A 12780-nucleotide genomic window follows, 5' to 3' on the forward strand; every position below is an offset into this window, starting at 1 on the left:
GTCAATTATATATTTTTTTATAAAGTTAAAAATGAATTCAGTAGAGTTAAAATATTATAGTAAGTAGTGTGATGAATCATATATGCATTAACCGGGTACATTTATTCGCAAACGGACATTTTCTTGTACGATCTTTCCGTAAGTTACATGTACGTATTCAAGGTGTAAGTAACGTTTTCATACATTCAGTTACGTATTCAAACCGTAAATAATTTGTGTATTCATAACGCCAAAAGACTTGTTCATACCGCAAGTCACGTATTCATATCGTATGTTACGTGTTTACACCGTATTTACAGCGGTTTTTTTTTTTTTTTTTTTTTTTTGAATCATGATCAAGTTTCATAGAAAATTAATAACGATCAGAAATTCAAGAAAGAGGAATTCGAAAAGAGAACGTTATATGCAAATTTTAAAACATAGGTATAAAAAAAAAATGAATTCACAAACATTATCAAGCTACAATTATTTAAGCATTAGACTAGAATGACGAGACAAATTTGCAAGTCAGAGGTGAAATATTCCAAACTTGAAAACAAATTTCTTTTGAAGGTGTTTGTTATCAAACGCGATGACAGTTTCTCTGCTTAAGTAATCAGACTTCTCGACTAAGACATCAAATAAGTCACCAAAACCGGATGTCAATAAAAGGAGAGAGGGCGCTGTCGTTTGCACGTCGTTACGTTGCTGGAAACGAAATCCTGGTACATGTATTTTATCAACATGTTCAGATTGTCAGGCCTGTATAGGGAGCGATTTCAGTTTGGGGAACTAAATTTCAGTTTGGAATCACTACGTAACCAAACCAGAATTCCATGACAAGCGGAAAAAAGTCACTGGACATTAATATATGGTATATATAGAGAAATCACAAGCAAAAAATAATTACTTTCTCTCCCCCCCCTTTAAAGTATGCAATTTATATGCAAAATTATACCCCTGGCCCCGCTCCTGTTACTTCATGTATACTTACATTTTATTTATATTTATTTATTTTGTTGTAAAAACTGTAACCAAAAGTTGCATGGTTAAACAGCTTTTAAAAAAATCATATTGTAGGCTAGATAGCAAATATAAATTGTGAATAATATATATTAATTTAAACTTACAGATTGAAAATTTTAATTGAAAGTCTACAAGTATATTCAAAAAAACCAATTTAAAGTTTAAAATGATCAGAAATTTTTTTATTACTGTATTATTTTTAACCTCAGATTGGAAATTATTAATGAAAGACAGTCTGACTCGAGGCTACACAGCTATTGCTAAAAAACCAGAAATTTTCACAAGGATTTAAAAAAAGGTCAGTCCTTAATTCTTATTTTCCAAACTTCTTTGCTTGCACTTTTCATTCAGTTCAGTTTATTCTTTAAAAGCTTTATAGGCACTTCAAATTGTAATGAGTGGATCTATTTCTATTTAAATCAGCACATGGGTGTAGAGATTCGTCATCCTCGATCAAAAGTTCAATAACTTTAACAATGTCCACATTCCTTATCATTTCATATGTATTCACTTCATATCGCGGGCTTTGTCAGGAATGATTAAGTCGATGTTAATGACCAGATCCCAATTTCATCGATTGAAATTAAAATAGAAATAATAAATCGTTTTGTAGCTGTTGATTGATAACTTTTTGATCATCCCCTTCTTTTATGGGGTCAGAAAGAATTTTCATTTATGAATGAGATTTAACATTGCTTAGTGCATGTTTTTCACAACGTGATGTTTTAGATTATAAAACCTTGCAATGCGTAACTGCATGTGAGATTGACATCATACATGTACTAGACATGGAGTAAGAAAATATAGTTCAGGTAACAAAAAATGACGAAAATTATCATTTTTTGCTCTTTGGAAGGAGATGCTCCGCTTTGCGATGCACTCGTTTTTATAGTCATGTTCTTGAATATAAATATATAATTATGCAAATTATAATATTGAACATACAGAAGTCCTCGTCGTTGCAAACCACTACCAAACTATTCTGAGCGATAGAAAAGTTTCTAGCGGATTCCCAACCGTGGCCCCAGATTATGAGAAGTCAAACCGCATGTTCAATAGGGAGAGCGAAAAAACTTAACCCACACCCTTTCCCAGAATCAGGCGATTATATGAAAATGTAAATAAAAAAAAATTGCCAAAAGAAAATATTGGATTTCCACTGTAGAAGAGAGGCATTAAATGACTTTTTGTTCTTAAAATTTTACAGGAAGTAATTAATTTCAATTAGAAATTTTAAAAGGTTATAACATAGAAATGTCACGCTTTAAATAATTAAATCGGTGTATTTTATACTGAGCTAATTTGTTTTCGCCTCGGGAACACTGTGGTTTAATTTATGCATAAAGTTTCTTTTTATAGACACACTTAATGTTTCTTTTGAATTTTTAATGAATTTCCTTCGTATTTATAAAATAATATTGTCATGCAAGTTATTTTGATTTTGATTTTCTTTTGCTTGGTTCTAGATCTTTGAAAAAAAAATAACATGCCCGCATGTAAAAATCCCACAAATCTACATTTTGCCTAATTTCTTTTTTCATAATAAATGTAAAAGATTAATTGTGTTTAAGTTCATTGTGCTTAAAAGGAAATTGATTTAAAAAAACAAAAAACAATACAGTCCATACTTGATATAATTTATTTTGACACACAAAAAAAAATTGAACAAAGGTAATGCCAAAATAATGTTGATTGAGTATAACTTTGTTCTTTAATTAGGTCAGTAATATAAAATATCTTATTTTGCCACCGTAATCAAAAATTTGGGTATGCATGTGTATAGCTTTTGCTCTGTCCGTCTGTCTGTTCATCCGTGTTTCCGTAAAAAACTTTAACCCTGCCCATACCTTTTGAATGCATGGGGCTATGGCTTTCATATTTCATAGGTGCAAAGTATTCCTTGTGATAATACATTTGTTTATCATCAATTTGACCTCTTGACCTTAGAGTTTGACCCACTTTTACAAAAAAAATTCCAAACGTTAATCTTGGCTATAACTTTTGAACAGTTTGTGCTAGAACTTTCATTCTTCATTAGTATTCATTGTGACAAATTCTTTCAAAGGGTATAAACATTTTTGACCTTTTGAATTTGACCCTAGAGTTTGACTTACATTTTAAAATAACTTTAACATTGGTCATAGCTTTTGAACTTTTAGAACAAGGATAGAGCTTTCATATTTCACAGGTGTATTCCTTGTGACAAGACCTTCCTTTGGGTACCAACAATTTGACCTTTTGATCTTGACGTTGGAGTTTGACTTACATTTGAGAAAGTTTAACCATCATTGTAAGCTGCTGTACGGGGGCATCAGTGTTTCACAAACACATCTTGTTTTTCTGTAATTGAGGGTTTGCAAATGGTTTACAGAACAACATAAAATGCGAAAATGATAACGGTTACTTCATTAAAGAGGGGCACAAAAGCACTGGATTCAACCACATCTCTTTCTTTAATGTTTATTGAATTTAAATTGATAAATAAAGAGAGAGAAGAAAAAAAATCAATTAAGCAATTTAAAAAACATAATTTAAACATAAAGATGCACCACAAGTTAATTTTTTTCTCTTTTTATCAACTTATCATATTATGAAATTCGAATATGCATTGAATATATTGTATAATACGTGACGAGATGGTTCATCGCTTTGTGTAAAGATAAAGTGTGTCGACTCATTATTTAATTACAATTAAATCTTTGACACTCCTAGGACGAAACTTGTCGTCTGAGGTTGGATCAACCGCCGAAAATTAATTTACTTTTCCATGTATATTTAGTTGTCAAGGGATATCACGACTTATTTCCGTCTAAATGAATAAATTTTCGGTTTTATGCTGTTTTGTTCTTTTGTGTACTGCTGTAAACACAAACGTGTTTTTAGGGCTTTAAAAAGAAACGAACACAACATTTAAGATTTAGATTATCCGCCAGTCCTAAAATGCACTTGGTAGAGTTGGGGACACTTGATAAAATTGTTTGAATAAAAATTTTTGTCAAAGGAAAAATGTTAATTATGGAGATTTTCTCTTATTTATTTCCATAACATACACAAACGGTAATTGTTTCGACTCCTTCAGATACTGAGAGAGAAAAAGCTCTTCTTTTATCAATATGATAAAATAATGGATATAACAACGCCAGCATATTTCACAGATACCATGTATTAAATGATTTATGTTTACTTATCTTACACAAATCACTGACATATGACTGAAATACATGTACTGCCAACTCGACTAACCAATAATCAATCATGCAATCAATCAATCGATCCATCGATCTTACACAAATCCAGAGCTGTAAGCAGCCGCGCATGACAGGGAGCTATAACGTTTTGAAACATACTCTCCACCCAAAATCACACATTCGTAGCATTAATCTGTATTGTAACAATATCTAAATAACGTGGTCTTACTTCGCTTTTCATATCTTGAAATAAACCCCTCAGATTTGATTAACAGAACAAATATACAAACGCTGATAAAACAAAATTCAATAATTTTATACAAAACAATCAATAAAATTAATAAATAAATTAATACTGTTATCACTGAAAAATGGACGAAAACAACACAGCAACGAAAGCTCTCAAATTTTGATACATTTTATGTATTCTACACTAGCATTCTCTTTTAGTCACATTCCCATTTTAAAACATTCACCAAATTTCCACTTTTTTCTCTAGATGAACATTATGCCCTTCGCTTTGGTATGCGTCTTGGAGGTTCTCGCCTCTTCTTTTTATCCTGAAAAAGAAAGTGATCCAAAATTTTCAAAAAATGCGCTAGTGCCGCTTTGCTACTGTGGTAGTGAAGCTATTGCGCATGCGTTCACGCCACATTGGACATTGCGAACTGGGACAGTTTTGATAAGCTTTGCGAAATAGAGGGTCCAGCGCTCTGACTAAGGCGTGATGATGCTAAACTGTTTTGAAAAATAAATCTGTTATTTAGTAATGCTGTGCTGGCTGTTGTCGGTGGAAAATTGTAAGTGCTGAGCACGGTAGGCGTGGGGGATTGCAAATAGCGACTGTTACCCACAGCGTTTTGGTGAGTTTGGAATCGCGGGTTGATATATGCCTGTGTCGGATTGACGCTCATTAACTGCTGCATATTCCGTTTCTGGAAAAGTTGATGTTGCATGTTATTGGACTGCTGAGTTGGGGAGGGTAGTTGAGAATGAAATCCTTGAATATTGCTTAGAGATATTGGTTGTTTTTGTTCTGGGTGAGTAAATGAACCCTGCATTTGTTGATGTTTAAATTGTTTCTGCTGCTGTTGTTGAACAAGTTTTTGCCTATGAGAATTCTGAAACTGATTTGGAACATTTGTCTTTTGCTGTTGATGATACTGTGGTTGATTTGGATGTTGTGATTGATGTTGTTGGTGGGGCTCTATTCTTTGCTGCTGGTGTTGCTCTGCGTCGGGAGTTTTGTGTGAGAATGTTTTCTCAGCTTGTTGCGCATTATGATTCGCTTGCTGATTTGCCTTTGGCTCAAATGCTTCATTTATTCCAAGAATGTGTTTGGTATAGCGCTCCATTGCTCTCTCGGATTTCGAGTGTATGCTTTGCTGCGCAGGAAGCTGAGAGGTCTTTATGTCCGCTATTTTTTCGCGCTTTGCGTCTGCTACCACCACCTCTCTCCTGAAGGGATTATTTTGAAACGCTCTACCTACCTGGCTATTTCTGGGTGGTGTAGGTCGGCTTGGTGGATGTTTTTGACCTATTGCTTGTCGAACAGTAGGAGGTTCATTGTAAAGTTGGGGTTGGGGATAAGGTCCAACTGGAAGTTTTTGGATTGGCTGAGGTCCATGACTTGGTGCTCTTTGAATTGGTTGAGGATATCTTGGATTAGGACGTTGTGGCTGGGGTGGACCTTGTTTTCTGTATGGAATAGGCTGGGCCGGTGGAGAATTTGGAAATGGAGCAGGCCTTGGTGGATTTGGAATCTGAGGCATATTTTTGTGACGAATTGGCTGTGGTACATTGTGGACCGGTCTTGTCATAGGGGCTGTAGGAGGCCTGTGTTGCATTTGTGCAGGCGGGAGAGGTTGCACTTGGGGTGCTTGAGGGTATGGCTGTCTCTGCTGATTAGGATGTGGATGTGGAGCCTGTCTTTGAATGGGTGGTTGTGGAACCACTGGTTGTCTTGGTATATGCTGAGGTGGTTGAACTGGTGACATTTGTTGTTGTCTTGGTGGACGTCTTCCAGGTTTAGCCCTGACTGTATGCTGAAAACTAGAAGGCGGTTGTGCTTGAGTATACTGAGGCTGAGGAAGATTTGGATATTGCACTGGTGGTGACTGATTTATTTGTGGATTAGGAGTGTTCGGTGGTTGTGCTCTCATTTTGCCTTGCATTTCATTTATGAATGTCTGCAATGAATTGGGGTTCTGTGGTGGCGGTTTATTTTGACTTTGTGGTGGATTATATGGTGGACCTCGTCGTTGAGGTGGTATCTGTTGTGGCACATGAGGTGGTTGAGCACCATAGGAGCTGGGGCCTTGCTGTGGAGGATATTGAGCCGGTGGTGGACGATTAGGTGGACCAAAGTTTTGAGGTGGACGCTGAGGAGGAGGGTTGTATTGTGGTTTCTGTGGAGGAGGTTGGTACTGTTGTTGCTGGGGTGGAGGATTGTTGACTGGAGCCTGTGTCTGTGGTTGATTGGCATGTGGTGTATGTTGAATTGGCATCTGAGATTTGGAGGTGTGAGGTGGATTTGTATGATGGCTGGCTGGTCCAGTTGGTGGATGTGGCTTGCCTTGAGGTGGTGCACTTGGTGGCTGGTTGATATGTGGAGTATGCTGGGCGGGTTGTTTCTGTGGTGCATTGTTTGAAGATGGAGCCGCTGCAGATTGTTGATTATTCTGATTTTGAGGTTGGTTGATATGAGGCTTTGGTGTCTTTGACTGAGCAGGAGGTTGTTGATTATTGGTTGGCTTATTGTTTGCATTTTGCTGTGGAGGTTGATTTGCTTGAGGCTGATTAATATGAGGTTTGCTCTGTTGTTGTTGTTGTTGTTGTTGTTGTTGTGTACTTTGTGAACCAGTTGGTGGTTCAGCGTTGTTATTATTTGACTGAGGAGGCTGTTCTACTTTCTTTGCATGGCGTATTTGTTTAACAATTTCACTTTTTCCCATTTCTCCTCGGTGCATGTGATGAACAAGTCCCATTTCAAAGTCAATTGGACGGCCACACGTATGGAAAGCTTCATCATATATTTGTCTTTTACCAGGTTCGGGGTTTATGCATCGTCCATGGAAAGCCACTCGTCCAGCCTGACAGACAACATAGAACGGTGTGTTCTCACGTCCTCTCCAAGTATTAATTCCATCGGGAAGTCCAGCACAAGTAGCATATCGAATGTGACAGGGAGCACAGTGAGCATTTCTACAAGACTGGGCAAGGTAGTCACCTGAAAGATACAATTGCTTGAGTTCAATAGTCAGAAGATTCTAAACAATCTACGTAAAAAAAACTTAGTAAGCTGACAATATGTTACTTAATAGTGCTACTTACATGGATCAAGAGGCATTTTCCTTTGACCACAATTGACAGTTGTGTAGTATTCACAACTGCCAGTAACGGTGTCATAGACCGTGGGATAAGGACACTCCCTCAGGTGCTTTCCCCACCAGTCTTCCTTAGGGTCGGCCCCACAGTCATAGTACTGTGCACAGCGGGTAGGGTGGGGAAACCGCTTGGTGGATCCCGGTCTACAGGTAGGCCGCCAGGTGGATTCGCTGAAGGGTGAATAGTGCCTGGTCCCAGGTGACCTAGCCCCTGGATCACCCTGTGGTGCCTTCTGAGGTAATGGGTCTTTGTTCCCTGTCAAGATATGTGTATGTCATTAACTGCTTAATCAATATTCATAAGTATATGTTTTATGTATTTCAAAATACTGTGGTTCGTCAATTTTATCAAACTTACAGGAGTCTTAGAATTTTGATTTTATTAATTTTTCTAAATTATGTATCTGCTTCTGCTCAATCATTGGATCATTCATATTTCTTTGTAAGAGAATGTTTTTGAAGTAGCATAAATATTCCCTCCCTAAAAATGTGATGATTAAACACGCAGCATTAAAATGCTAAAAACAAGGAAATAGATAACAATCGAGGCAGTTTTAGCTTTACCATAGTTAATATCCGGACGTGCATTACCATATTTGTAACTTATTACTTATGTAGCTGTCAGTGTATTATAACATCACTGTAGGTATTTGTAACATGTTACCTATGTTCTAGTCATTGTAAAATCACGTTAAATATCTTAAAGTGTCATACGTCTTTCAAGCTTTTCTTTTCAGAGACAAGTTAGTCACTCTGTTGTCATCCGTACATATTCTTTAGGAAAGTAATTCCAAATATTAATTAGAATGAAATAAGAATTCTTAATTAAAATTTATGGGTTCAAAATTGTGTCTAGATCAGCTTTAATATCATTCAAAGTAGCTGAATTTTTTTTAAATTAAAAGATAATTATTTTCTTTATAATAATATATTTTTAGACTACATGTATATCAAGGTGTCTGCGTTGCTGATGCGCATTTCTTGACTTTAAGCTAATTAAACCACTGTCTGCTTGTTTTGTGAGCTCTTAATGAAATTAAATTTACATTTGCTGTCTTCTCTTGAAAATTGTCGAGAGAAATTGTGACAATATAATCCATCATTTCATGTCAAAAGTATCTATTTAATTCTCTTTTTCTTATGAACACAATAAATAAGTTAAATAAAATTTTAGTAAAAAATATTTTATATAGAGTGTGAGCTTCTTTAAAAAAAAAGCGAAATTTTGTTTCCCTAAACACATTAGAAATTCTCCATATTTTATCACTATGATAGAAAAAATGGTTTTCTATTTTGAAATTATTTAATTTTTTTTACTTTATAGACTTTCTTAAATTCTTTATTAGAAGTAGTTAAAAGAAGGACGTATTTTTATTCATACTAGCTTTTAATTAAAGACTTTAGGATTTTTAATTGGATATTAAGGAAAAGTACCATTCTAAAGAGAAATTTTATTTTCAAACTTTTTTGATATTGTTTCAAAGAATTTCTTTTTAATCCCATTCCATTTAACACAATCATTTAGTTCACGTATTGCTATGTTCTTTATATATAGCTTTAGTTGTTCAATGATCATAGAAAACGGTCTGTAAAATTTTGAGTGAAGTGTTGGCATTAAGAACAAAAAAAACACGAATTATTTAAGAAATGATACCCTGAGTGCACTTGTCTTCGGGAGATCCCACGGGAACACATGATCCTATTTCCTGGTTCCACACTGTGTTGGGGCCACACTGTAACCTCCAGTCCTTGCCCTGCCCACAGAGGTAATACACCCGACAGTCCGACGGATCAGGCCGGAACTGCTGTCCAAGAACTCCGTCACAAGGCTTCTGGGAAACAACAATTTCCAAGCACACCGAAAAAAACAGGACAAAAAATCCGAAACGAATCATGGTTAAGATTGCGTCGTATCCAGTGTGATGTCGCACATACGTCCGACTAGTCGGAGCAACTCTGCCAAATGATTGCCAGTTAATGTAATTGACAGTCCCTTGTGGATTGCATATAACTTTTTTTATGAATACATTATATCCTCCTTGTTTAACATAATTTAAGCTCCATTTTTATGTAAATGAGATGTCATGTCAGGATGACGTCACAAATGTGGCAGGGAAGCACTAAAGTCCTGAAGTTTGTTGTATATAATTGAAATATAGTGATAGGTATTTCTGAGTTTTATAAACATGCATGTTATACAGTGGATGTCAAACATAGAGTCTTGAAGTTGTCAAGACAAGAATCATTAATAAGCATGTGGAATTTCTTGCTTCATACAATTTACTGCACTGTCACGCGATGTAAATATACGAGATTTTAATGACATTAGGTACACCAAGGCATGATTTTATATTACTAATTGTAATATCTGACAATTAATTTACTATCTTTTACATGTCTTGAGTATAGGTATTTAATTATATATTCTGGAACCTTCACATACTATGGATTTGGATTTTCTTTTCTTTTTAAAATTATTTTTAGGACCTGCTTTCAAGTATTTTTCTGAGTCATTCAGTGATTGGTTAAAGCAGTATGATACAAAATAGAATGTCATTTAACCAGTTTTACAGATCCTTCTTAGCTATGATAGAAAAATGATTTTAATTTTTTTTAATACAATGACTAGTCCTTGGTCGAATTCTGAGTTTTTGCAAAGTTAGGTACTTTTTTGTTTTGATTTATTTAGATACTTAGTTTTAACTGACTGAACAAGAAAACTGGCTGGTGTTATGGTAGATTGGGTTACTTACTCTTAATGGCATCTGATCCAATTACTGCCTTTTCCAAAGTACTTGTAATTGTTTGCAATTATTTCAATTTGATGTTTTGTTTTAATCGATTTGGAATATGATCACTGTCCGTGAAATAATAATCCAAACATTTTTATTCATTTCTAAGCAATTATTTATTTTTTGATATAACATACATACAAAAAGAAAATTGTGTCATCTTATTCTTACCTTTAGATTAGTTAATAAATTTATTATTTTTGAATGCATTTATTATATCTGTTTTTTTTTTACTTTAATTTTTCTGCTTAAAATGTTCAATAAATATTCTCAGAAAAACATTTTTCTTTATTTTTGTTCAAAGTCTGATCTGCATATTGAAACTTTATAAAACGTATATTATAGGATGGTTTAGATAATATATGAATGCTAAAATAATTTTACTGAATTTTTTGTTTCTGACTTTTATAAGTTGGATGAAAACTGGAAACAAAATTGTCAGTTTCTATATTCAAACGTATGTTCAATATATTTAATAATACCGCATTTAAAGTATTTTTAGATAAAACAATTACAATAATAGACAAGCGTACATAAAACAATCTTGTGTGTGTAATTGAAATCATCTTCATACATTTTAATGACCTAATCAAAAAATGTTTTCGAGATTACTTAGTGAATAAAAATCCCTGGAATTAGGAGCATTATAAGACTGAAGCAACGTTAGAGAGGTCTATGTAAATAGAAAATAATAATAAAATTTAGTGATTAGGATACATAATCACAATAAAACTAATTTCCTTAGTGAAAATTCGCTAAATGCCCCGTAAAAATATGTAGTCTAATTAAAATAAATACATATACATTCAGCTTGATGTTCACATGTATGTTAAAAGAATTCAATCTTTTGAGAGGTATGATATGAATTTGGAGCAGATGCAACAATCTCTCATAATATTCATTTTGATCAGTATTTCATTAAAGAATACACAAGAACAAGAGACAATGTTACTTGCATGTTCATGAAATATTTTAATTTTTCCCCAGATGCACATTGGATTGTGGTTTAGAATCTGTAGTGCATTTCCTTTTATTACAGTATCATTTAAAAAAAAAATTATGAAGGTTATATAAGGTACCAATTTACGTCTCAGACAGACAGAAATGAATATTATGTAATGATGAAGGTATTTCTTGATGCTATCTACTTTGTGGTTTTTATGAAATGTTAACATATGTAGATGCATATTTTTTAAGGTTAAATGAGAAAGGTAAAGCTTATTGCATAGTTAATTTCAATGATATGATGCTGTTACTTAGTTCTAAGGCATTATTAATTTATATTATCTTTTTTAGTGAACTCAAGATATGTAAAAATAATTTGAAGACTTTTTATTAATGGAAAATAAATTCCCAAAGAGGTAAAAAATATTTTCTTGGAATACCTGAAATTTATTTTATGTTAACGTTATTTTTTCCAAATAAATATTTACCACAGAGTATTGTTCAAGACAAATGAGAATTTAAAAATAAATTTGAACATAACATACATATATAATGCTCAGAAGTCAGGGCAAACAAAAGGAAAAGGAAAACAGAACCTTTAAAACACCAAAAGTCGAATCATCTCCCATGGACAAGTTAGCAAACTTAGCTTATTACTAGACAAGGGTCATAAACATGTACCCACTGTGAGCCCTTTGAACAAATCAGAAAAATGGAATTATCTGTATCACTATCGGGCAATTCAGTTTAAAAATAAAGGCCTATCAGTTTGGTTCCTAAAACGTTTGTCAGCATTCGAAGGAACAATTGGTTGTATTTGTAGACAGGGTCATTGTATCCACCAAAGAATTTGCAATTGTAATAAGTAATAATACAGCGATAAATGAGATGCACATGGGTTAGGTAAGTCAGATCACGCTAGCCGTATTAATTTTGTCATTATTCAGATGTGAAAAATCTGATCCATCCTTAAGATGTTGATAAAATATTTTACTTCAATTATGATAAATCGAATATCGATCATGACTGTCACATTAGTAAAGAAGCTACATATATAAAATAGAATGGTGAAACAAATCTTTTAGGATTAAGGTAAAATATAAGTTTTGATATATCTTGAAAGTTTTCTGATGTTTATGACATAGTGAGCCATTGAACTGAATACAATATTTTAGAACAATGTATCATTATTTGAAGCCTTACCTCCAGGATAACACACAAAGATACCTGTATGTGATAAATGTGGTTAACATATTTATTCATTGATTATAATATTGACGTTTCTGAAAATTGTCATTTTGGTTTTTTTGAGCGATTTATATTTTTAAATATCAAGTCAGATGAATCTGAACTTGTTCTTCATTAATTTTTTTTATCAATTAGGAGACAATAATGCTCTTATCAAAGGTTTTTTTTTTGTCAGTATGAAAAAAAAAAAAAAACTAATGTCATATCGTTTTATAA

At 33.8% G+C, this 12780-nt stretch overlaps 1 protein-coding gene across 1 annotated transcript; it reads right to left on the bottom strand.

Annotated features, from left to right (window-relative positions):
- Nucleotides 1-2628: 2628 nt before the first annotated feature.
- Nucleotides 2629-9561, bottom strand: LOC134261431 (uncharacterized). Its single transcript, XM_062743875.1, has 4 exons — nt 9234-9561; nt 7527-7835; nt 5684-7422; nt 2629-4753 (listed from the first exon to the last, which is right to left on the bottom strand). The coding sequence occupies exons 1-4, from the start codon at nt 9472-9474 to the stop codon at nt 4700-4702; spliced, it is 2343 nt and encodes a 780-aa protein (XP_062599859.1). The 5' UTR covers nt 9475-9561; the 3' UTR covers nt 2629-4699.
- Between the last annotated feature and the right edge of the window lie 3219 nt (nt 9562-12780).

Source organism: Saccostrea cucullata, unplaced genomic scaffold, assembly GCF_032062105.1.
Source record: "Saccostrea cucullata isolate Sc308-1 unplaced genomic scaffold, CSIRO_AGI_Scuc_v1 ctg4570, whole genome shotgun sequence".
Lineage (NCBI taxonomy): Eukaryota > Metazoa > Mollusca > Bivalvia > Ostreida > Ostreidae > Saccostrea > Saccostrea cuccullata.

Excerpts from the sequence above, each read along its gene's own strand:
- LOC134261431 (XM_062743875.1), bottom strand. The coding sequence starts at position 9,474 with ATGATTCGTTTCGGATTTTTTGTCCTGTTTTTTTCGGTGTGCTTGGAA. Across the intron at positions 7,836-9,233 it reads CGAAGACAAGTGCACTCAGG|GGAACAAAGACCCATTACCT; the intron begins GTATCATTTCTT and ends ATATCTTGACAG. Across the intron at positions 4,754-5,683 it reads CACCACCCAGAAATAGCCAG|GATAAAAAGAAGAGGCGAGA; the intron begins GTAGGTAGAGCG and ends TTTCTTTTTCAG.